This window comes from Mytilus galloprovincialis, chromosome 3 (genome assembly GCF_965363235.1).
Source record: "Mytilus galloprovincialis chromosome 3, xbMytGall1.hap1.1, whole genome shotgun sequence".
NCBI classification, from domain to species: Eukaryota; Metazoa; Mollusca; class Bivalvia; order Mytilida; family Mytilidae; genus Mytilus; species Mytilus galloprovincialis.
In genome coordinates this window covers 6048938-6076363 of record NC_134840.1, presented here as the reverse complement: position 1 = coordinate 6076363, position 27426 = coordinate 6048938, and the positions used below count along the sequence as shown (strand labels likewise).

General features: G+C 32.7%; 1 protein-coding gene across 23 annotated transcripts in view; it reads right to left on the bottom strand.

Moving 5' to 3' along the window:
* Window positions 1-27426, bottom strand: part of LOC143067039 (inositol 1,4,5-trisphosphate-gated calcium channel ITPR3-like) — a 152194-nt gene that overhangs the window by 61309 nt on the left and 63459 nt on the right. For 18 of the 23 annotated variants that reach the window (XM_076239986.1, XM_076239992.1, XM_076239978.1 and 15 more), the window contains 16 exons: window positions 27098-27220; window positions 26052-26159; window positions 25655-25765; window positions 25367-25438; window positions 24136-24268; window positions 22958-23043; window positions 18930-19130; window positions 17920-17937; window positions 17232-17273; window positions 15638-15769; window positions 14340-14472; window positions 13924-14017; window positions 13682-13736; window positions 13235-13347; window positions 6718-6805; window positions 6268-6375 (listed from right to left, as the gene is read on the bottom strand). In XM_076239986.1, coding sequence (XP_076096101.1) covers window positions 6268-6375; window positions 6718-6805; window positions 13235-13347; window positions 13682-13736; window positions 13924-14017; window positions 14340-14472; window positions 15638-15769; window positions 17232-17273; window positions 17920-17937; window positions 18930-19130; window positions 22958-23043; window positions 24136-24268; window positions 25367-25438; window positions 25655-25765; window positions 26052-26159; window positions 27098-27220 — 1617 coding nt within the window. The remainder of the gene's footprint in view (window positions 1-6267; window positions 6376-6717; window positions 6806-13234; window positions 13348-13681; window positions 13737-13923; window positions 14018-14339; window positions 14473-15637; window positions 15770-17231; window positions 17274-17919; window positions 17938-18929; window positions 19131-22957; window positions 23044-24135; window positions 24269-25366; window positions 25439-25654; window positions 25766-26051; window positions 26160-27097; window positions 27221-27426) is intronic. The other 5 variants (XM_076239988.1, XM_076240001.1, XM_076239993.1 and 2 more) reach the window with 5 other exon arrangements.

The window sequence follows — 27426 nt, the reverse complement described above, 5'->3', positions numbered from 1 at the left end:
ATTGTCCCATACATGAATATATATGGTTTAGGGGTGGGGATCTCATCGGTTTCCAAGTTCTCAAACAGAAGGGGGTAGGGGGACTCCCCTATATTTCATTTAATTAGTTATATTGACCCATACATGAATATTTATTGTTTAGGGGTGGGGATCTCGACCGTTTCGTAAAATCCCAAACAGGAGGGGGTGGGTCACCCATGGACTCCCCTTATATTTCATTTGATTAGTTATATATATAGTCCCATACATGAATGTATATGGTTGAGAGGTGAGGATCTCATCCGTTTCAAAGTTATCAAACAGGAGGGGGTAGAATGGCCCAAAGGACGCCACCTATATATCATATGATTTGCCTACATTCAGGTAGTTATTTGTGAAAATAAAGTAAGAATCTTTCAGCTACTTTAACTGACCCTTCAAAATTGAGAAAAAAAAATACCCCTTCAAAATTGCAGTAATATGTTTACACTTTAAAAGCCTCTTACATGCATTATCAACATTTATCACTGATAAAGAAAATGTATACTGTGACCAGAAACATATATATTGTTAGATATACTGTTCCCAGCTGTCACATTGTATTGGATTTTGACATTAAAATTTGTCAAAAGTAATTTTGAGTTTCTGTTTAAAATATTTTCTGCTTTTTCTTTCTTTTACATATATCTTTTGGTTTTCAATTCTAGTGTTTATATTCATTTACCATGCATAGATGTATTTTGTCACCTGCCTGGATTCGCCAAAAACACGGAATTACCCTTATCCGCTTCTGGAATCGGATCCGAAATTGTAATTGTCTTTTCACGGCAGCCATTGTCATTGTGTTCCAATGTTGTTTTTGTCAGTCAGATACGATTTTACTCGTCTTTACACAATTTTTGTCGGCGATTTTCTGTATATAGCTAGCGATTGAACAAAATTGACATCGTTGTCATGAATAATAATGATTAAAATAAGTTTTGAGATCGTTTATTTGGAGACTTTGGCGAAAAGGTTTGCAAAGCTATTTTTTTATTTTCTTTCAAGTGGAACTGTACTATAACTGTGATATAGTTGTCTCAGAGTGGAAGGCCCGTCGGGCGTGGTTAGTAACCAAGTCGAAAGTGGAAGGTCGCGGACCTCGGACCACCGCTAATTTTAACCCCTGCCTCCAAATTGAAAAGATACGAATTTCGACTTCTAATTTGAAATTGCCGCCAACAGCATGAACAGTTGAACTTATTATATAATAGACTACTGACGTAGTTGTACTACGTATTGACGACAAACAATATTCCTACGACTTTTGCCATTTAAGAAATCTAAACTACTTGTCTTAAAAAATTTTCGGCGATTAAATATTTCGTACAATTGTTTTTTGACATCTTAGCCAAAAGCACAGGCGATAATAAACTACATAAGAATTCCTAATGAGCACTACTTCCTATGTGCAACTTCAAAAGTTTTGGGTGATTCGACGATCATTTAAGGTTTTTCTAGTTATATTTTTTGTAATCCAGAATTAAAAGTATTAAAAAAGTGTTCAATTAGTTATATATAACATAGTAGCCTGCTAGATAATAACAATGGCAAGTATTTCAGCATTTATTGGGTAGACCACAAAACTAGGGTGCTCGCATAATGCAGATTAACTGCATAAAAATAATCAAAGCACCAAAGGCGCTGTAGGCAGTTAAGTAAAAAAAAAGCAGAGGCAAACTTGGCAGAAGTTTATATAATAAAACAAATATTGTTGCTTCAATTTGTTTTTTAAAGATTTTTTAGAAAGAACAAACATTAAAGAATCATATATTGTACATTTATGTTCCTTTAATGAATTAATCATTGAGGCAAATAATACATATTTTGTCAAAGTTTTTAAAAGCAACACATATATCAAGTATATTTTTTCATGGTCATGAGTCTGCAGTGGTACAAGTTTGCAATGATTGCAGTTCGTTAACGTTAGTATTGGTTGACTGTTAAAAGTTCAAATTGACTTTAGTACGAGCTTGTAAAAGTATGAATAGACTTGCTTCCCTGGAAAGAAATCTGAGTTTGTGTTCAACAGTACACTAAGTTATCAAACAGGAGTGGGTATGGTGACCCTAAGGACTCTCCCTATATTTCATTTGATCAGTTCTCATACATGATTATATATGGTTTAATTTAAAGGTGGGGTGACTGCAGGGACTCTCCCTATATTTCATTTTATATAGAGGTGGGGATCCCAACTGTTTCCAAGTTCTTAAACAGGAGGGGTATGGTGACCACAGGGACTCTCCCTATATTTCATGTTATTTAGAGGTGGGGATCCCAACTGTTTCCAAGTTCTTAAACAGGAGGGGTATGGTGACCACATGGACTTCCCCTATATTTCATTTGATTTGTTATATAGTCCCATACATGAGTATATATGATTAAGGGGTGAGGATCTCGAATTTTTCCAAGTTCTCAAACAGGAGGGTGTACAGTGACCATAGGGACCCCCTTGTAATTTATTTGATTTGTAATATTATCCCATACATAAATATATATGGTTTAAGATTGTGGATTTCAACCATTATAAATTCTCAAACAGGAAGGGGTAGAGTGGCCCCACAAACTCCATCTATATTTCATATGATTTGTTATATTGTCCCATACATGAATATATATGGTTTAGGGGTGGGGATTTTGACAGTTATCCAAGTTCTCAAACATGAGGGGTGGGGTGACCCCCAGGGAACCCCCTATATATTTTATTTGAATAGTTATATTGTCCCATACATGAATAAATATGGTTTAGGGTTGAGGATCTCGAATGTTTCCAAGTTCTCAAACAGGAGGATGAACAGTGACCCTAGGGACCCCCACATTATTCCTTTGATTTGTAATATTGTCCCATACAAGAATATATATGGTTTAAGATTGGTGATCTCAACTGTTTCCAAATTCTCTAACCGGAAGGGGGAGAGTGGCCCCACGAACTCCAACTATATTTCATATGAGTTGTTATATTGTCCCATACATAAATATATATGGTTTAGGGGTGAGGATCTCGACCGTTTCCAAGTTCTCAAATAGGAGGGGTGGGGTGATCCCCAAGGGACTCCCTCTACATATTTCATTTGATTTGTTATATTGTCCCATACATAAATATATATATGGTTTAGGGGTGGGGATCTCGACCGTTTCCAAGTTCTCAAATAGGAGGGGTGGGGTGATCCCCAGGGACTCCCTCTACATATTTCATTTGATTTGTTATATTGTCCCATACATAAATATATATGGTTTAGGGGTGGGGATCTCAACCGTTTCCAAGTTCTCAAATAGGAGGGGTGGGGTGATCCCCAGGGACTCCCTCTACATATTTCATTTGATTTGTTATATTGTCCCATACATAAATATATATGGTTTAGGGGTGGGGATCTCGACCGTTTCCAAGTTCTCAAATAGGAGGGGTGGGGTGATCCCCAGGGACTCCCTCTACATATTTCATTTGATTTGTTATATTGTCCCATACATAAATATATATGGTTTAGGGGTGGGGATCTCGACCGTTTCCAAGTTCTCAAATAGGAGGGGTGGGATGATCCCCAGGGACTCCCTCTACATATTTCATTTGATTTGTTATATTGTCCCATACATAAATATATATGGTTTAGGGGTGGGGATCTCGACCGTTTCCAAGTTCTCAAATAGGAGGGGTGGGGTGATCCCCAGGGACTCCCTCTACATATTTCATTTGATTTGTTATATGTCCCATACATAAATATATATGGTTTAGGGGTGGGGATCTCGACCGTTTCCAAGTTCTCAAATAGGAGGGGTGGGGTGATCCCCAGGGACTCCCTCTACATATTTCATTTGATTTGTTATATTGTCCACTACATGAAGATATATGGTTTAGGGATAGGGATCTCGACAGTTACCAAGTTATCAAACAGGAGGGATGGGGTGATCCCCAGGGACTCCCCCTATATTTCATTTGATTAATTATATGTTGTCCCATACATGAATAAATATGGTTTAGGGGTAGGGATCTCGACTGTTTCCAAGTTCTAAAACATGAGGGGGTGGGATGACCCTGGGGACTTCCATTATATTTCATTTGATTATTGATTTAGTCTCATACATGAATGTATACGGTCCAGGGGTGTGGATCTCATCCGTTTCAAAGTTATCAAACAGGAGGAGGTAGAGTGGCCCAATGGACTCCACCTATATATAATAAGATTTGCTTACATTCAGTTATCATATATATAGTTGCACTATTTGTGCCTGTCCCAAGTCAGGAGCCTGTAATTCAGTGGTTGTCGTTTGTTTATGTGTAACATATTTGTTTCATAGTTATTTTTTTTATATAAATAAGGCTATTAGTTTTCTTGTTTGAATTGTTTCACATTGTCTTATTGGGGCCTTTTATAGCTGACTATGTGGTAATGGTATGGGCTTTGCTCATTGTTGAAGGCAGTACAATGACCTATAGTTGTTAATGTCTGTGTCATTTTGGTCTTTTGTGGACAGTTGTCTCATTGGCAATCACATCACATCTTTTTTTTTATATAAGAAACTTCCAGCTATTTAACTGACCCATCAAAATTGAGAAGAAGAAAATACCCCTTGAAATTGCAGATCATTGCAGTAATATGTTTAACTTTAAAAGCATCTAACATGCATTACCAACATTTATCACTGATAAAGAAAATTTATACTGTTACCAGAAACATATATATATATTGTTAGATAAACTGTTCCCAGCTGTCACATTGTATTGGATTTTGACATTAAAATTTGTGTACAAAATGTTTTCTGCTTTTTCTTTCTTTTACATATATCTTTTGGTTTTCAATTCTAGTGTTTATATTTATTTACCATGCATAGATGTATTTTGTCACCTGTCTGGATTTTTTTTAAATGATAGCCAAACCCGGGATTACCATTATCCGCTTCCGGAATCGGATCCGATATTGTAATTGTCTTCCCCGGCAGCCATTTTATTTTCAATGTTGTTTTTGACAGATGAAGTGAGATACGATTTTACTCGGATTTACATATTATTTGTCGGCGATTTTCTGTATAAATCTAGCGGTTGAACAAATTGAACATCGCTGTCATGGATAGTAATGATGAAAATAAGTTTGAGATCGTTTATTAGAAAACTTTGGTAAAAATGTTTGGAAAGTTATTTTTTTATTTTCTTTCAAGGTCCGTCGGCGTAGATATATATATAGCTAGTAACCAAGTAGAAAGTCCGACTGCGAAAATGGAAGGTCGCAGACCTCGGACCACCGCTAATTTGAACCCCTGCGTCCAAATTGAAAAGATACGAAATTTCGTATTCTAATTCAAAATTGCCGCCAACAGCGTGACCAGTCGAACTTATTTTAATAGACTACTGACGTAGTTGACTACGTATTGATGACAAACAATATTCCTACGACTTTTGCAATTTGGGAAATCTAAACTACTTGTCTTTAGAGATTTTCGGCGATTAAATATTTCATACATTTGTTCTTTGACATCTTAGCCAAAAGCTCAGGGGATAATAAAATACATAAGGATTCCTAATGTGCTCTACTTCCAATGTGCAACTTCAAAACTTTTGGGAAAATCGACGATCATTTAAGGTTTTTTTGGTCATATTTTTTGTAATCCAGAATGAAAAGTATGAAAAAAATGTCCAATAAGTTATAAATAACATAATATCCAGCTAGATAATAACAATGGCACGTATTTCAGCATTTATTGGGTAGCACACAAATCCAGGGTGCTCGCATAAGGCAGCTTAACTGCCTAAAAATCATATGAACAAAGGGCACATAACAATAAAGGAGATAGTTTATCTTTCTATTGTGCACTGTTGTATGCTTCAGATGTCATTATTACATACATATATCCTGCAGCTTCACGTGTAATAATAATATTCAAATATTCTGTTTTGCATGTTATAACTAAATACTCATATCTTACTCCACATGTAATAATTACATTTGATTTTGATTATTTTTGTGTTTTTTATTTAAAAGGATACTCTTAAGCACTTTTTGGCTATTTCTTGGCAGCCAGTGTTTATTGGTGGAGGAAGCTGGAGTGCCCAGAGAAAACCACAGACCTTTGATAGGAAAACTGATAATCCTAGTCAATTGAGATTAGAGTCAAGTTCACCCTCACGAGCAGGGTTCAAACTCACAACCTCAGTGTTGACGGCTAGTGATTACAGTAGTAACTACTTAGACCACTAGGCCACCGAGGCCCCTTTGTAATAATTACATACACATACTCTGCTTCACATGTAATATTTACCTGTGCTTGTACTGCTCTAGTAAACAGATGGTTGTAGGATGAGTAATATCTGTTTAATAATGCCATAGACATTCTTACCATCTCATCATACTGGTAAAATGACAAATCCTGTAAAACAAACAATACTCTATATATATACTCAATGTTTTGGAGTATTTGAAGAACAATTCATCTTGCTGTTTCTTTATAACAAAATATAATTTCTAAAGCTTTTACAACATTAAAATTAAACCATATACTAGTATAGCAACTAAAATCAATTAAACATATTGTTTGCATGATAAAAAAATATAAAACACCACTGTTTTGAAAATTTATATTTCCAAAACTGTTCTCATGGGTTAATCATATAAAATGTCCAAAAGATGTAAGCAAAGTATACTCTTGGTACAGTAAGAAAAAGAAATTATTTCACTATCATACAACTAGTGTTTCATTATATATATTTACCCTCAATATTGACACCAGATCATAAGTTTTGATGTAATCTGTCTGATAAAATATGTCTTTTGTTTTCTTTACTGCAGCTTTGGACACTCTGCAAAATATAGACAGTTTTTAGATACTATGACCCCATACACACTACAATCCCCATTCTATATCAGTCTGAGTTTGTGCCAAGCAATTTCATATGGATTAGTAAACTATAAGTTGGGCAGTCAGACCGATAAAACTTTAACCAGATTGCTGTCTTCCATCTAAACTGACCCTCGGCAATGAATATTTGCTATAAAGACTGCAGCAGGTCAACAATTTAAGTAAGCAAGAGTAAAATGAATAAACCAGAATCTGCAGACATTGTAGGCATTATCAGGCTTAGCGTACCCAAGAATCAGAATTCAATGGGCATCTCAAGATTGATTGGTGTTTAATGCCACTTTCAAAACTATTGTGCTATTTTGTGGCGGTCATTTTCTATTGGTGGAGAAAGTCGTAGTGCCTAGAGAAAACCATGACTTTCAGTAGGAAAACTGACAATCCTAGTCAATCAATTTACAGGTATCATTATTACTTTAAACCAAATTATTTTCGTGGCAAGTCCTTTCTTTCCTATTTAGCAGTTTTTTAATTTAGCAATTTTCAGAAATATTTGAAGCAGTTGAAAAGAACGATCTAAGTTTTACATAATGGTGGCGATTTATATTCACTATATTTTCATACTCATGAAAGTTGTGAAAATAAATTGCTCGCAAAAATAAGTTGGCTTTAAGTAGTTCATTGATTCAATACATTGTGAATACCTGCAAATGTTTCAAAATATCTATGGGGGATTTTAAGTGCAAGAGGACCTAATTCTCCTCTTATGACAATATAAGTGTGTTTGTTCTATTCTATATTGTTTGAATAAGTGTGTATATACTTAAATAATCTTTTATAACATTTGAATGTATGTTTCGAGGTGTTCAGTTTATATAATAAAAATTTTAAAATTCAGATCAACATCTCTCATGAGGAAATCCCCCAAAAATCAGGATAGTTGGTGATTAAGAAGCAAAATGTGCAGTTGGTTCACAGCTCAAGCAAAAATGATGTATCAAGAAAAAAAAAATTCTTCCATTCAAATGAACAGTTTCAATCATTTATTAATCAAATTCTGATAGAACAACAAATGAGTATAAAATGTTTGCACCAACATTAAATTACAAAATTTACTAAATTCTTTACGACTGATCAATAACAATTCCAGATCAGCATTTTTTCTTATAAATATAATTAAAGAATGATCATCGCTTTAAAAATCATCAAAATAAAAGCAAATTAGTGGCAATACATATAAAAATGCATAAAAAGTGTGAACATCTAAGAAAAAGTTCAACAAATCACTGAATTTTGTATTCTTGTCTCATACAATCTAACATTTATTGATGAAATGTTGTTAAACGTTTCTGGTGCTGTCTCTTACCTCTTTTTTATTTCCAAATTCAGTCTAAATTAAAGTAATGAGTTAGTGATGCTTGTTTGACTTACAGCAATCACTGGGACACATATATATATATAATATCAGTAGCAAAAAGTTTAAACATATTCAGGGAAAAAACCCAACTTTAAGATCAAATAATTAAGTTCTTCAAAGTAGGTAGACAATAAAGTGTTAGAAATTTTGAATGACCTACAAAAAAATTAGGTTATCTTGGATAAGGGTTAGACAGGAAGATTTAATTTCCACACATCTTGCATAGTCAAAGATACCATCCAAGATAAGTCTTACTTCTAGATCAGAACAGAATAGTATACCACTGACATTCTGTATATGACATACATATTTCTCCATATGGTGATATGCTTTGCAAATGGATTATTTATGTTCAATTTAAAAAGATATAAAAGAATTTCCACAATTATTAAATCTCCAAAATTGTATGTTAGTTATTAAGATTGTCTACCTAGAATTAAGCAGATTTATCTCTTTAAAGACAAAGTTTAAAAGATTTGATAATCTTTGCACTATTTCACGAACACAAATTCACGACTGTCGGATTATACAAGTGACATGAAAAGACATAAAGGTAAAAGCCAAAAATAAGACATCCTGTTATCAATGCAGTTACTAACATTGGTTAATTGGGTGGCAATCAAGAGATTCATATTCCTAACATATGCAAAAGCTTTGGACATAAAAAGTCAAATAAATTACTGTACATAATTATCCTTAATTTTTCTAAGGTTTTAATTTTAGGAAGTGTCATTATCTAGCATCTCCTCACCAAAGTCCTTGCACTTGATTGTATCCCTTGGAATTTACCTCTTTTGGCATGAATGACTACAGCATAAGATACAGAAGATGGAAAAAACAAGATCGGAAAAAAAACCTGGTTGGCACAACTTTTTTGGGGAATCCTAAACTGTCATTGCAAAAAATACATCTAACACATCTAGCATAAACCTAGCATAGGGGTTAAATTTAGAATATAAATGATTTTTTTTTACATGAAAGTTTAATTTGAAGAGCAGTTAATTTAGATGAAATCTGCCATACACGTCCATTGAAGTACATGTATTAATGATATACTAATATGCGATAATCACAATGAAACAAGATCTTTAAATATTATACAGTGTTCTTTAATGTATTAAAAATCTAGAAAGAATAAAAAGCATTTGTAAGCAGCAGAAATATTGTTATAATTGTATACCTTTCCACCACATCATGCACAGGTCTAAAATTAGTAAAAGCCTGAATATGTTAATTAAAAGCATTATGTGAAGTTTGATTAATTTTGTCCAAATCTTTAGTAAAATCATTAGACAATTATCTGTTTAAAAAACAGATGGTTATTTGACAAAAATAAAATATAAAGCAAGGTCACTCTCTACTTTTCTAATCAAAGAGCTGAAAGCTCTGAAGAAAAATGACGCCACTGTCTCTAATATTGGGATAGTTTTTATGCAAGTCTTGATTTTCACATACCGTAATTAGTTTAACAATGCAACATGTCTCGTAAGCAAATAATTGATATTCGTATATGTGTGTGTGTGAAGTGAAGGTGACAACTGGCTGTTTTTTTTAAGACAAATGAATAGGTCAAGACTACCTGAATTGTACAAATGAATACCGTAGAAAGGCTTGTATATTTCTCAATGGTACATAGTCTGAATCCGGGTCCGTTCGCGCCCAACTCAAGTTCGCCCTCTTTCACTTTCACACCCTACATGTTCGCACCCAATCTTAATTGGTTTTGTGTTTAATAACTCTGTATTATAAAGCAAGTGTTTTCTTATAAGTATAATTGTTGTCATTGTCTTAAAATAAAGTGAGACAGCATTTTTGTTTGTGTTGATTGATTGATTGATTGTTGGTTGCTTAACGTCCAGTGGCAAATATTTCATGCATATTCAGGATGAGAACAAGTTCACAATAAATACAATAGGTAGGTTGATACAATAGAGGCCATCTGGGATGATGGTCGGAGAAATTTGGACTGCCACCGGAAAAAGAGGGTATATTGGATAGGAACAGAAATTTGGCCTTGCAACAGGCCACCTACGGACCCCTTACAGAGTTGTTGCAAGGGTTCTTAACGTGCAAAGAGCGTGGCACTCTCTTTACACGAGGCATCAGATTTAACGTCCCCCTTCTGACCGTACGTGACTGCGAACTTGATACATCCCGCACAGCCAAACGGACGCCCCACTTCAGCAAGCGTTTTACTGCCGGTCGGGAGAAGACCAAGTGACCATATTTCTATTCCCCAATCACCCTTGGGGAGTGTTTGTGTTGAATTAATCTTAATCATGTTTTGGATAGCGTATTGTTATTGCAATTTAAAACAACAATCATGATTTTCCAATTATTCAACTTGAATTTGAATTAAAATTGGGCGCGAATGAGTAGAGTGCGAACGGACCTTGGGTGTGAACGTGCGAGGTGCGAAGGTGTAGGGTGTGAAAATGTATTGGGCGCGAACAGACCTGATACCACATAGTCTGAACCCCCTTCTCCCACAAAATATTAAGTAAATAATCTTTGTGTTACTGTTATCAAAGGTCTAATGAAACTCAGGTAATTTCAAACATTTGTCAAAGAATTCTAGTCAACCGGCACCTGGTTAAATTGGCACCTGGACAAATAAGCACCTGGTTAAATCGACACTGGATATAGTCAATTCGTCACCCATGTTAAATATATATTTTAACAGTATTTTAAGCAAAAAGAGTAAAAATAAGAAAGGGGTTGCCAGAATTTTTTTCAGTATTTAAGCAAAAAGAGTTTAATACTAACTATCACATTTTTGGGTGTTCATGTACATTTTGTATATAGATATAGGAAGATGTGGTGTGAGTGCCAATGAGACAACTCTCCATACAAATAACAATTTAAAAAGTAAACCATTATACATGTAGGTTAAAGTACGGCCTTCAACACAGAGCCTTGGCTCACACCGAACAACAAGCTATAAAGGGCCCCAAAATTACTAGTGTAAAACCATTCAAACGGATATATTTATTTTTCACAACTAAATGACTTTTTTGGCTTATTTTTAATGATATATATATGAGTAACCGTTACGGTAGTCCAAATAATTATTACGTCTGGCAAGGCTTTTTAAATTTTATTCTGGGACACCTTCTTATGACCGCAAGGCTATGTTAATTTTTTTCTGGGACGCCTTCTTACGAAGCCTTCCTACGAACGTCTAAGGAAGGCGTCCCAGAAAAAAAATAAAATAGCCTTGCCAGACGTCATTATTATTTGGACTAATACATGAGATATTGGATATTTTTATGCATTATTTTAACCAGTTGAGCATTTTACAGGATTGTTTGTTTAATGCTGTTTAAACTTTACTGAAAAAAAAACACCTAAAATTTGCTAATTATTTGGCATGAAAGTTTGATTTATTGAAAGGGACTCATAGTTTTCCATTTTATTTTAATTATTGTCCAATTGTTAAAACAATAGCTTGGGTAAAGGCTTCGTTGTTTACTGTACCCTTATACACAACAACATATTCACTTTGGTTTCGTTGTTTACCTAAATACACAACAACATATTCAGTGAGTGACGGTGGATTTCACAGTGAAATTCACTATGTACTTGGTACCTGTTATTAATTAATTGAATAGAAAATATTATAACAAATATTATTGGATGCCGAATTGAAGTCAAATAGGTGCCGATTTGACTAGATGCCAATTTATTCAGGTGCCGACTTGACTTGTACGTTTCAATTCCTCTGCGATCGTTTGCGGTATTTTCTTGAGAAAACATATTTTCCATCATCAAAGAGAAAAAGAAACTGCTTGAAAATGATTCTGGAACGCTTCATGATTGTTTCAATAAGTTTAATTCACTCAAAAAACAATTTTAAAACTTGCGATGTTTAAACAGGAAGTTTCAAAAGCACGTGTAAAAGAAGAAATTAACCGGTGAGAGTGGAAATCCGTACATAACAGATATCACTATAGTACGACTTTGAAAGCAAAACAGTTCCATCCTTTTGTAAAACAGTCTTTAATATACATCTCACATTAATGTTTGAAGGAGCTTAAGCTTATTCAAACCATATAAGTCGGTATGAAACACCAAAACGGAATGATCAATAACCGATTACGTTTTGTAGTTTACAAATTCTAAACTGGTTCCTGTCAAACTACAACACTTTGTTCGAGTGTAGTGAAATACAAGCAGAAACCAGTTAGTTTGTAAACTGGTTCCTGGCTGATTACTACACAATGATCATGCATAATGATAACACAAGCAGATTCCAGTTTGTATGAAAAATAGTAAATACGAAACCAAGCGCGGTAGGCAGAGAAATGTAATGAAGTTCAGGTCGCCAGTAATGGAACAATGACTGCGTCATTTTCCAATAAAAACAACTTTTTATATTGCTAACCATTAGACAACTTTCGAGTTTGATGCATTTCTGTCTAAAAGTTTGGTTTTAGTGAACATCATTTGTGCATTTAGGGGCGTTGTCACTTCAATTCCAAAGTTGGGCAAGTGGTTGGAAACTCTGATGCTATATTGCACGACTTATTTTTGGCAAATTGAATTCTCAAAATTGACAATCAGTACTGCTGTCATTAGTGAATTGTGATTAAATACATATGGAACAAACATTATTTCTAGTTTACCCTGCACAATGACAATCACTAAGATGCTTGATGAACTCTAATAGTGCAGGGATACAGGCGATCCCCTCTATCTGGTAAATGAGGTCATAAATGCATGCATAATTGACGATTTTTTTTCCGGTAGAGGACAAACTAGAAAGTGGTCTATTGAAACTCTTTTAATCATATTGTCAAAACATATTGTTACTACCATAATGACTAGCTCTACCACAGTCATTACACCTAGTAAAGACATTGTCAACCAGTCATAAAAGATGTTAATGACAAAACAACAGTGAGTCACATTTTTGACATTGTCAATAAATCATTGCTAATTTAAGGCAAATTTAAGGGCATCATAGAATTCTAAAATTGTCTTTTTCAACTACACCCTATTTTTCTTCCTTACCCATGCTGGTTTGACAGATCGTATGTTTCATAAAGCATCGGTGCTAATTCTGGATGGGGAAGATTTGGCCGGTTGGCTGCTGTATGTGTCAACTTGAAAGTATTCATGAATTTCTGTAAAAAAATACATATTGGTAGAGCTATCTGCCACAAAAATTTTAAGCAAATGAATATAGAAAGTTAATGTTGATCTGGTAGCTATAACAATTAATTAAATTTGAGATTAATCAATTTCTGTTTTGTATGATATTCTGAAATAAATTAACTTATAAACAGATATAAGCAATGAATAATTCAAATTTAATCTCAATAACAACAGAATAATTCACAATTGAGGAGTATAAAAAAGTGTTGGTTTATTTTGGTGTAAACAGAACTGTTTCTTAAATTATTTATTTGCTACTGCAATTGTGTATGTTTTATGGCACAAGAAACTATAAAAACTTACCTCTAATCTGACATTGAAGATGAAATTGAAGAAAAGGTCCAGTACTTCGAGAGCCCTGAAAATATAATTTATAAATAAGTAAAAACTATTTTTCACAATCATGTAACAAACACTGCAGTATAATTCATGTAAATGCACTAACCTTTGTTGTTAAAATTTTTAGAATTATAGATTTACTGGCAAACATGACTTACAAAAATTCAGAAACTTGTTCCCACACCGAACCATTACTTTGTACTTACTGGCATTTAGCATCAACAACAGCCTGTGTTTCTTGACTTGGATGGTATCTCTCATTAAGTCTGAAGTTTTTCAACACCTCTTCTCCTTCTTTGCCTGAATAAAAAAGAGAAGCTCATATTTTTATTTATCCTCCTTTGATTATCTTAACTATAAAATACATTATGATTCTATATGTATTTGGAGGTTTGTTGTAACCCCATCCTTAGTTCCTCACTTTAAGCTTTGATCTGAAGGTGTTGCTGACAGGTTTTTTGTTACCCTATTGTCAGTTCCTCGCTTTAAGTTTTGACCTGAAGGTATTACTGACAGGTTGGAAGTTAACCTATTGTCTATTCCTCACTTAAAGTTTGAACAAGGAGGTTTAACAGATAGATATGATATTACCCTATCGTCTTGCCTTGCTTTAAGTGTTTACCTGGAGGTATAACTGGATATGGTTTGTCATTTCTGCCATCTATCAAACCCATCATTGGCTCTAACAAGGTCATTATATCTTCTGTAGACTGGTAGAATCCAAAAGCCACAAGAAAGTGTACCAGTCTTAATACCTGTAAAAGAAACAAATGATTAAAATGTCCTTTGTTTAATGTCATATTTTTATACCAAGTTTATATTCAAGAAAACTTTTCTTGGTCTGCTTGAAAGAACTCACATACATGTATTATATTTGTATAACTTTAGACTATATACAATATTTCTACTGGTCATAGTTTTAGTAATGCCTACCTGTTTGACAAGTTTGTTGTTACCAATCTCTGAAGCTATCAATGATTCTACTGGTCATAGTTTTAGTAATGCCTACCTGTTTAAAAGTTTGTTGTTACCAATCTCTGAAGCTATCAATATTTCTACTGGTCATAGTTTTAGTAATGCCTACCTGTTTGACAAGTTTGTTGTTACCAATCTCTGGTGCTATCAATGTTTCTATTGGTCATAGTTTTAGTAATGCCTACCTGTTTGACAAGTTTGTTGTTACCAATCTCTGAAGCTGTCAATATTTCTACTGGTCATAGTTTTAGTAATGCCTACCTGTTTGACAAGTGTGTTGTTACCAATCTCTGATGCTATCAATGTTTCTATTGGTCATAGTTTTAGTAATGCCTACCTGTTTGACAAGTTTGTTGTTACCAATCTCTGAAGCTTTCAATGTTTCTATTCGTCATAGTTTTAGTAATGCCTACCTGTTTGACAAGTTTGTTGTTACCAATCTCTGGTGCTATCAATGTTTCTATTGGTCATAGTTTTAGTAATGCCTACCTGTTTGACAAGTTTGTTGTTACCAATCTCTGAAGCTGTCAATATTTCTACTGGTCATAGTTTTAGTAATGCCTACCTGTTTGACAAGTGTGTTGTTACCAATCTCTGATGCTATCAATGTTTCTATTGGTCATAGTTTTAGTAATGCCTACCTGTTTGACAAGTTTGTTGTTACCAATCTCTGAAGCTTTCAATGTTTCTATTCGTCATAGTTTTAGTAATGCCTACCTGTTTGACAAGTTTGTTGTTACCAATCTCTGAAGCTTTCAATGATTCTATTGGTCATAGTTTTAGTAATGCCTACCTGTTTTACAAGTTTGTTGTTACCAATCTCTGAAGCTATCAATGATTCTACTGGTCATAGTTTTAGTAATGCCTACCTGTTTGACAAGTTTGTTGTTACCAATCTCTGAAGCTATCAATGATTCTATTGGTCATAGTTTTAGTAATGCCTACCTGTTTGACAAGTTTGTTGTTACCAATCTCTGAAGCTGTCATATCACTGTTCTGTCCAAGGAATTTAGCAATCCATTCACTCAATGTTGGGAAATACTTTGATGTAATGGAATGGCTCAGATCAGCCAGATCCTGTAAAGTCAGGGTAATAATATTATAGAGAATTATATTTTAATACAAATGAAGCAATCCATGTGCATAACAAAGTATTGATTAGAGTGAAAAATCTAATTGGTACAATTGTTTAAGGAAATAGTAATAATTTGTCAATTTTTACACAATCATGAAATAATTTCAGAATAATCAGAAATGTGTTAAATATGCTACAGTAAATAATTTCCTTTTGTGAGTTATACTTTGAAACATTATAGCGTTGATTAGACCATTGTTTGTCTGTGTATCCTTTTTTGTCATCGAGTTATAAGTTTGATTTTTAACTGAATTTTGCTCTCATACTTTTATATTTTTATGTTTATGCATTTTGTCAATTGTAATACTTTGACATGAGTAACATACTTAAATTCTATAACTTTTCATACATATGCATGAGTAATAAATGCTTGTTTTCATTAATTTTAATAAAATTAAATTACACACACAATACTAGTATATATTTTTAATGTCTTAATTTGACGAAAGAATATGTAAAATTAGATGGTATTATTTTTATAAACTTCTACCCAAGGAAGACAAACTATTTTTTAGTGAACTTTAACATCAGATGTAATAATGAAGGAATAGGTTCAATAAGGCCTTATTATGACCCTTATTTCTATTTCACAGCAGTATTGAAGAGGGGCAATTTCAATGTAAAATCATTTTTGTGTTGCAATAGAAATGTAGTAGATTGAGATTAATAAAAATTACAAAATAAAACACATGTTACTGTGCTTGTTTTTCCCCAAGAAAAAATGAGGTTCAAAATTGGGAGAATTTGTTGAAGTTTGCTCACATCCGTAGATTATCTTAAACTTTATTTTTTTATAATAAAATTGCCGAATTGGAGCTATGATAAATGTGTACTAGGGAAAAATTAAATTGCATGTTTAAAGCCAGAAAATTTTCCATTTTTTTTTTGTATCATTTTTGCCCTTTTTTTTCAGGTGTTAATGTCAACAGGTCATTAAAATGTTGGGGGGAAAAAACATGTTTCATTTTGAAATATTGGACTTGATATTGGGAGCCAAACACAATCCTAACTGCATCTAACTCTTTCATTTAATCTTCAGTTATACAGAAAAGTTTGAACAGTTGTAAGGAACAGAAGACCTCCTTGGGTTGATAAAGTTAATGTCTTAATGTTTAGTTATATGTTGCTAACTTGATTTTCTTTAAATGTTTAAAAGCAAGTGGAAGTTTTAGTTGCATCATCTGTCATGGTATATCTATAATTCTTGTTAGTAAAATTGAAGTGTATATATGAAATCTGTAAAATTATATAGAAACAATGACATTGCTAATTGAAAAGAAAATATTCATGCAGAAAGTTCAACCAGTATCTAATTATAACCTGAAAATGAAGCTAAATAGAATTTAGTATCTAGACATTTGTTAGTCAGGGGAAGTAATTAAGCTTTTAAGCTAAACCTTCTACCTTTCCATCCAAGGTGGTTCTTACACGTGTGAGTTGTGGTGCCTGAATAACAACACTTAATATTTTACAAAAACATTTATGTCAAAAATATTAACTATGTAAATTGCATTGTTTAATTTTTGAAACATTTATTTCAACTACTATGTGGGTCAAGTTCTTAAAATTTCAAATAAAAAGCAAAACATTTAACTAAATTTCCCTAAAACACATTATTTGTTGAACAGAAATATTCAAGTATGTTTACTGAACATAACTAAACTAAATTTGTCATAATTCTATTGACTGAAAGATTTTCTTATAAATAAAATAAAACAATGCAACTGTGTAATATTTATTTAAACCAGACTCCTCACACAATAATATATATAGATAAAAGCACTTTAAAGTTTATCAGAGTATCCGTTAAAAGTGAAATACAAAGAGAGTATAGAGATTTGGGAAATACATAAGGATAATAAAACAGTAGGACAATTCTAAAAATAAAACTCTTTTTTTTCATGGAAATACATTTATAAAAATTGTGTAGAAAATGAACATGTACACTTGTAATTATTTCAATGGGTTGATAGAGTAATTTATTTTCAAAAGGGAAAAGATGATTTAATGTGAGTGCAAATGTATATTAGAGTCATCTGTGAATTAAAGATCTCCATTTATATACAAGATAGATCTACAACAGCAGTCTTACCTGTTGTCTTGGCTTAAACTGTTAATAAAATCAACATAAAACATATTAGAGGGATTAGTAACAAACAAATCAACATAATTCATATTATAAGAATTAATCAACAAAATGTTCACCTCATGTTACCATAGAATGACCCATTTTATTTTAAAAGAGGATGTGGTATGAGTGCCAATGAGACAACTCCAAAAGAGACCAATTGAAACAGAAATTAACAACTTAAGGTCACTGTACTGCCTTCAACAATGTGAAAAAATGTTTGTTTCCTGTTTAAAGATAACATCATAATCTTCCTGGATTCATTGAGATTGTCACAAACATCACATATACAAATAAATAAATCTGAAATCCCTAAGTTTACGTCTGCAATTGATCTTCTTTCCTAGACTTTTAAATATCTTTAAATAGCTAAAATGTAACATGTTCCAAAATAAAAGTTATGACCTTTTACCTCATTTGGTCTCTAGTTGGAGAGTAGTCTTATTGGCTATCAAACACCAGTACTAATAGAACTTCAAACTGCAAAATTTTGTTAAGCAAGCATGTCAAGATTTTTAATGTATAATTTGACACGGTTTTCTATCAGTTTCAGTTTAGAAAGAAGACTACAGTACAGTATTGTAAGCTTCGATGGAATCAATTGGTGATTTGATGGTCGCAAATACCCCTTTATGGCTCCACTACATCGTCAGTAAACTTAATTTGCAACCATCAAATCACCAATTGATGCTGTCTGAGCTTTAAACACAGTACAGTTATCACCTAAATGTAGGTCATTCAATAATATCATGAAGCATTCATGTTAAAACAAACAGCTTAAAACCAAATCTCATCATTTTATAAATATAATTAAAACCTGGTTTCAATGATTCTAGAAACAAGAACAATGGGTTATCAAACTGGAAAAATAACATGCAACTGTCAAAAGATATAAAAATAAAATGCTTAGTAAATTTGTGGAGAAGTTGTGGATTATTTTCAAACTATGTGCCAATCATGACAAGGAATATCACCTTTCTTGTACGTGACTGACATCTAGACATTTCATTATTTGAAAGTCTAGAAACTCTACAAGATGCAGAGCTTTCTTGCATAAAAGTATCAGGTGTGTTGTTTCCATTTAACATTCTTTCAAAAGCTTCTGGATTTTTCTCTGGATATTCATCAAACACAACTTTCACTATTGGCAAAGACTTGCGATCAATCTGTTTACCCTGAAATTCAGGATACTCATTTTCATAATATTGTTTTAATCCTCATTAATAACATGACTTCCTGTTTTATGTTGCTCCAATTCCAGATTACACAAATGAAAACTTGTAGAAAATAATTTTTATTCACAAAGCATCGTATAAATCATAACAATTTAGTGACACAAATTAGTATCAAGGAACATGGAGGAGCACCAATAACTGGAATGTGAAGCCAAACAAGTTATGTACTATGTGAAGACAAATGAAATTCCAATACACATCAGTGTTTACTTTAATGTGAAGCCAAACAAGTTATGCACTATGTGAAGACAAATAAAATCCCAAAACATATCAGTGTTTACTTTAATGTGAAGCCAAACAAGTTATGTACCATGTGAAGACAAATAAAATCCCAATACACATCAGTGTTTACTTTAATGTGAAGCCAAACAAGTTATGTACTATGTGAAGACAAATAAAATCCCAATACACATCAGTGTTTACTTTACTGTGAAGCCAAACAAGTTATGTACTATGTGAAGACAAATAAAATCCCAATACACATCAGTGTTTACTGTAATGTGAAGCAAAACAAGTTATGTACCATGTGAAGACAAATAAAATCCCAATACACATCAGTGTTTACTGTAATGTGAAGCCAAACAAGTTATGTACTATGTGAAGACAAATAAAATCCCAATACACATCAGTGTTTACTTTACTGTGAAGCCAAACAAGTTATGTACCATGTGAAGACAAATAAAATCCCAATACACATCAGTGTTTACTTTAATGTGAAGCCAAACAAGTTATGTACTATGTGAAGACAAATAAAATCCCAATATACATCAGTGTTTACTTTAATGTGAAGCCAAACAAGTTATGCACTATGTGAAGACAAATAAAATCCCAATACACATCAGTGTTTACTTTACTGTGAAGCCAAACAAGTTATATTCTTTGTGAAAACAAATAAAGTCCCAATACACATCATCAGTGTTTACTGTAATGTGAAGCCATACAAGTTATGTACCATGTGAAGACAAATAATATCCCAATACACATCAGTGTTTACTGTAATGTGAAGCCAAACAAGTTATGTACTATGTGAAGACAAATAAAATCCCAATATACATCAGTGTTTACTTTACTGTGAAGCCAAACAAGTTATTTTCTTTGTGAAAACAAATAAAGTCCCAATACACATCATCAGTGTTTACTGTAATGTGAAGCCATACAAGTTATTGTACTATGTGAAGACAAATAAAATCCCAATAAACATCAGTGTTTACTTTACTGTGAAGCCAAACAAGTTATATTCTTTGTGAAAACAAATAAAATACCAATACACATCATCAGAGTTTACTGTAATGTGAAGCCAAACAAGTTATGTACTATGTGAAGACAAATAAAATCCCAATACACATCAGTGTTTACTTTAATGTGAAGCCAAACAAGTTATGTACCATGTGAAGACAAATAAAATCCCAAAACATATCAGTGTTTACTTTAATGTGAAGCCAAACAAGTTATGTACCATGTGAAGACAAATAAAATCCTAATACACATCAGTGTTTACTTTAATGTGAAGCCAAACAAGTTATGTACTATGTGAAGACAAATAAAATCCCAATACACATCAGTGTTTACTTTACTGTGAAGCCAAACAAGTTATGTACTATGTGAAGACAAATAAAATCCCAATACACATCAGTGTTTACTGTAATGTGAAGCCAAACAAGTTATGTACCATGTGAAGACAAATAAAATCCCAATACACATCAGTGTTTACTGTAATGTGAAGCCAAACAAGTTATGTACCATGTGAAGACAAATAAAATCCCAATACACATCAGTGTTTACTTTACTGTGAAGCCAAACAAGTTATGTACTATGTGAAGACAAATAAAATCCCAATATACATCAGTGTTTACTTTAATGTGAAGCCAAACAAGTTATGCACTATGTGAAGACAAATAAAATCCCAATACACATCAGTGTTTACTTTACTGTGAAGCCAAACAAGTTATATTCTTTGTGAAAACAAATAAAGTCCCAATACACATCATCAGTGTTTACTGTAATGTGAAGCCATACAAGTTATGTACCATGTGAAGACAAATAATATCCCAATACACATCAGTGTTTACTGTAATGTGAAGCCAAACAAGTTATGTACTATGTGAAGACAAATAAAATCCCAATATACATCAGTGTTTACTTTACTGTGAAGCCAAACAAGTTATATTCTTTGTGAAAACAAATAAAATACCAATACACATCATCAGAGTTTACTGTAATGTGAAGCCAAACAAGTTATGTACTATGTGAAGACAAATAAAATCCCAATACACATCAGTGTTTACTGTAATGTGAAGCCAAACAAGTTATGCACTATGTGAAGACAAATAAAATCCCAAAACACATCAGTGTTTACTTTACTGTGAAGCTAAACAAGTTATGTACCATGTGAAGACAAATAAAATCCCAATATACATCAATGTTTACTGTAATGTGAAGCCAAACAAGTTATGCACTATGTGAAGACAAATAAAATCCCAAAACACATCAGTGTTTACTTTACTGTGAAGCTAAACAAGTTATGTACCATGTGAAGACAAATAAAATCCCAATACACATCATCAGTGTTTACTGTAATGTGAAGGCATACAAGTTATGCACTATGTAAAGACAAATAAAATCCCAAAACACATCAGTGTTTACTGTAATGTGAAGCCATACAAGTTATACTATGTAAAGACAAATAAAATCCCAAAACACATCATCAGTGTTTCTCCAAACTATTTGTGCAATGTGAAGACAAAAGAAATTCAAATATTGCTTACTGGAGTGTGTTGTTTATCAAGTATTACAATGTGAAGCCAAACAAATAATACAATGTGAAAACAAATTAAATCCCAGTACATGTTTAATACAAATCATTGTTTACTGGAATGTACAAATAAGCATCATAAACTATGTGGAGCCCAACCAAAGAATATTGCCAAACAGCATCAAAAAACAAAATGAAAGTCAAAACAAGAAACCAGATTAACAATCAACATCATGTGAGGAATGTGAAGCCAAAAACAATCAATAAAAGGGACAACATTTATCATAAACAAGAATGTATGCAATGTCTTGCTAAGCATATCTTCACGTGCAGTTCAAAGTATCGGATAACAGGATGTAAGTGTCTAATGTATCCAGAAAATGCTTATACAATACTAGTCATCCCTCAGAGGCTGATAAATATAAAGACCTACTGTTATGTAGTACTAGAGAAAAATGTGACGAAAAGTTTCAAGTACATTCAACATATCACAAAATTCAAAGTATCTCAAACAAGAAATGTAAGGGAATTTCACATATAATAACTCATTCACTATCAAGCTGCTAAAGACTTTATGTTCAGTAGTATTTGAGAAAAGAGTGATGAAAAATTTAAGTTCATTTAACATATTCAAAAGTATCTGCAAACAGGTAGTAGTTGTACAACAGTGCACTCACATTACAACTCACCACTGACTAGCCAAATATAAAGTCATTTGGTTTAGTAATTCCAAGATAAAAGTGACAATACGGACAAAGTGATTGCAATATAGCATATAATTACTAGATAGTACAAAGACCATATCCACCATCAATACTAAAGTCCTCCATAAAAAACTGGTACTCAGCCAATGACTTTTAACAAAGAACAACACATGGTTAAATGTCGTAGGATTAAACAAGTTTTAAATGCCCACAAAACTCAAGTTAATCTTTCCAATCATTAAGCAAATAAAAACATAGCAATAAAATCCCAATTGTTTGGAGAAATAATCAGCATCAATGCAAAAGCTTACCTCTATGTCGTCAATTTCATCGTAATTGTACGTCAATTTCACCCTGTCTATCACAGAGTGATTGTCACCAACATTAACAAACATAGCTGAAAGTAAAAGCAAATTGTATGGTTCACTTTTATTATCTAACTTGAAAACTGTTAGATTTTTGTATTATTATCTACAAAGACTTATTTTTGAATAACTTCCCTTGTTTAATAGGAATTGGGATTATAATCCTGAATCTATATTTTTTCTGAACACTGTTTTTCAAGATCTCTTTCTTTTAGGTTTGTAAATACTGGTTGCTAACTTGATATCTAATGTTTCTTTTATTTTCTATCAATATATCATATCTTTAATACATTCAATCACCATAGCAGTCAAACTTAAATTGGGACATTGACTTTTGAAGTCCCTGTACTTACAGGTTAAGGTTTATTTATTGGTAGAGTTTTATGTGGGTCAGGGTTCATTGTTGCTAAGTGATAGGATGTGCTCTGTATAGGTTAAAGTAAGAAGTTATAAAATCAGGAAGTCGATCTATATAGGTTGAATGGGTTAGAAGTTATAAATGACTTACTGATAATAAGATCACAATACTGAGCCCTCAGTTCATCAGGAAGGCGATCTACATAGGTTGAATGGGTTAGAAGTTATAAATGACTTACTGATAATAAGATCACAATACTGAGCCCTCAGTTCATCAGGAAGGCGATCTATATAGGTTGAATGGGTTAGAAGTTATAAATGACTTACTGATAATAAGATCACAATACTGAGCCCTCAGTTCATCAGGAAGGCGATCTATATAGGTTGAATGGGTTAGAAGTTATAAATGACTTACTGATAATAAGATCACAATACTGAGCCCTCAGTTCATCAGGAAGGCGATCTACATAGGTTGAATGGGTTAGAAGTTATAAATGACTTACTGATAATAAGATCACAATACTGAGCCCTCAGTTCATCAGGAAGGCGATCTATATAGGTTGAATGGGTTAGAAGTTATAAATGACTTACTGATAATAAGATCACAATACTGAGCCCTCAGTTCATCAGGAAGGCGATCTATATAGGTTGAATGGGTTAGAAGTTATAAATGACTTACTGATAATAAGATCACAATACTGAGCCCTCAGTTCATCAGGAAGGCGATCTATATAGGTTGAATGGGTTAGAAGTTATAAATGACTTACTGATAATAAGATCACAATACTGAGCCCTCAGTTCATCAGGAAGGCGATCATCACTAACACATGTAAAGGCTTCATCCCATGTCAAATAGTTCAGCTCTTGTGTTATAACTTTGATGGAAAAGTCATTCTGGCCCTAAAGTCAGAAACAAATACATGTTAACAATGTAATAATTTTCTTATTAGCATTATTTCATTAATCACTTAAGTTCATACAATGACTTGATTGATTGATGCATGTTTAACACATTTAGGCTTGAGATGCGTCTGTTATTTGTAGTATTGCCACCAAGCTTTTACATAATCAGAGAACCTTACTATGTATTGTTCTTACATTGTGACTTCTAACTAAATTGTTGACACAGACATATTCTAGGTCTGAATATAATTTTGATAGTATAATTAAAACGTTAAAATTTTTAAAAATGGCAATACTGTAAAAAAAAATTAAAATTATGAAAATCATTGAAAAGGTGCAGGGACAAATAGTTTCCATGGAAATGAGAAATGCCTATGCTTTTACAAATGCATACCCAATACCATTGACTTATCATAAGTGATTCTTATTAAACTGATCAACGTACAAGCATTAACATGTGATCTTTGCAAAATTTTAATCAAAATAAGCCACCACAACTGATTGGGGGCAAATAATCTTCATGGATATGAGATGTGCAAATTCTAATACAACTGAATGACTTGTTCCCCTCAAACTAACCTAATCACAAACTTCAACATGTAAACCAATCATATACCCTATCACTATTTGTGTTCAATTACTGGCCCTCAAAGATGTTCCTGTAAAATTCAACGTCATAAGAGAAAATGTCTTACCTAGAAATGCAAAAGAGATTGTTGTATGAAGTAACTTAATATTTGGTCAAGTGTTTGATACCAAAATAGTGATAAGGTCTATTGATGATGCATATAGTCATCGCCTTCCTGACTTGGCCGACACAAGAATGTCAAGTGTCTGATACCAAAATAGTGATAAGGTTTATTGATGATGCTGCATATTGCCTTCCTGACTGACACAAGAACAAAGGCAATAAAGCCAATCACACTTTTCAATACTTTCTGTGCAGATCAAGTGGTTTTGTCCTATCTTTTTTCATGAAACTTCCAAGTGCCAACTTATTCTAAGCTTTAGTATGTGTTTGTCAGTTAATGTGATATGTTTTTCAAGTTTTTACATAATATATTTCATTGTAGCATGGACCAACAGAATACATACATTGCAAAGATATCCAAACAGTTCCAACTGGTGTTCTAAAAATAGATACAACTCATCATCGTTACTTGACTTCTGAAAATAAAAAAGTTAAAACATTACTTTCTAGAAAAACATAAAAAGCAAACAAAGACACATATAGGGTAAGAAAGAAAATTTTACTGCTTTATAAATTTTAAACAAATTGTGAAAGATATAAACAACTACATAAGATTTTTCATGTGTTTAATTTCATTGAAATTGATGGCAATAATTGAAATCATTCTTCGGTCAAAGTAATGAACAACGTACCTGTGCAAATTTAGATAGCTCCATCCAGGTACGTCCAGTAGTAGTAGACACATATACAACTCCTTTCTCTTTACCAATTTTCTGTCCTAAATCTGTGTAAAACACACAGTTCTACAAACAAAACAATTTTAAAAATCAAAAATATTTTTCATGGAATATCTTGCAGGTAATTACCAATTTTGGTTCATTGTTGCAAACTCAGTTTTCAAATATCGACAAAATAAAATAAATATAAGTTACATGCTATTGAAGAAATGTAATGTTTAAATTTTCAATTAACACAAGATGTATCATAAAATTGAGAATGGAAATTGGGAATGTTTCAAAGAGACAACAATCTGACCAAAGAGTAAAAACAGCCGAAGGCCACAAAAACAAACAAAGTTTTTCTTCTTACCCTATTGCCTTTCATCAGCCAAACTTCTGTGATGTATTTTTGATTATCTGCTATAGAAACACCATCACAAACACATAAAACCTTCAGTAAATCTAAATATCTGTAATTCTGAAAAAGAAATCAAACAACTCATGAAAATGTAAAGGAGTAGGTTCAGTAAGACCTCTTTTTGGCCCCAAAATATAGCAGTTTTACAAAAGTATGAAAATGTAATCTTTTAGCTATTTACTGGAAAGTAGAATACTTCTGCTACATAAATATGGGCTGTTTTTGACAAAACAATGCACATATATGGGGTACTAGCATCATTAAGTCATGCTAAATTACCGAAATCTTCACAATTTGAGCATTTTAGTTAAATTTTAAACAATTTCCGTCTAAAATGAAAGTGGCCGCATTCGTGTTCATTCATAATATTGAAATGTAAGTTGTATTTGATGATAATAAATAACATATATAAAGGTTGAGGATGAACACGGATGCGGCCACTTTCATTTTTGACAAAAACCATCTGAAAAGTGACATATTTTGGCATATTTGAAAGATTTTTCATATTTAAGCTTGAATCGAGCGTTTTTAATTACTAAATCAGTTAAAATTCTTTACAGAAACTAATTGAATCAATTTAAATAGACACTTAAGTGTATAAAAAGTGTCCAAAATCTTTCGTTCGATGAACATGAAATTTGAGGCCAAAACGGCCCTAACCGGACCTACTCCTTTCAGTGTTTTCCAAAAAATAGGTGTAAAATGCTTTCATCCTTCAGATTCTACAATGAAAAACTGATTGCAATGTGTACAAAGATGATATAAAACAAGACATCTCTTTATATGTAAAAACAGAGATGTGGGATATTATTTTTAAATTTACATTTACTTAACATTCAATCATTAATATGTTGAACAAAAAAAAGTATAAAAAGTTTGGTGAAATTCACAAATACTTGAAATAAATATCAGTTAATTTGAAATCAAATCATTTATAACATGGCATACATAAAATTTCTTTGATTGCATGGCAATTCATCGTAAACTATGTTAAATACCTTGTCTCTCCGTAACAGTTCCACAAACTTGTCAATATGTTCTGTTGTGATTCTGTCAACAATTTTTCTGTTGTCTTTAATTAACTCCATCACCATGTGTGCAGAGTTTAATCCAATCATTCCCTACAAAAAATATTTATTCAATATAACATAAGGTCTTGTCTGAAAGTTATTCACAGCCTCAACATTTCTTATAAAGTCAATTGTTGTATTGTTACTAAACATTCCCCTGGCTTTTCTTTTATAGCCTTTTTAAAATTACTACAGTGAGAGTAAGATTATTGTGACCTGCAGATCATTTAAGATTGATGTTTGGGGGGTCAGATAAC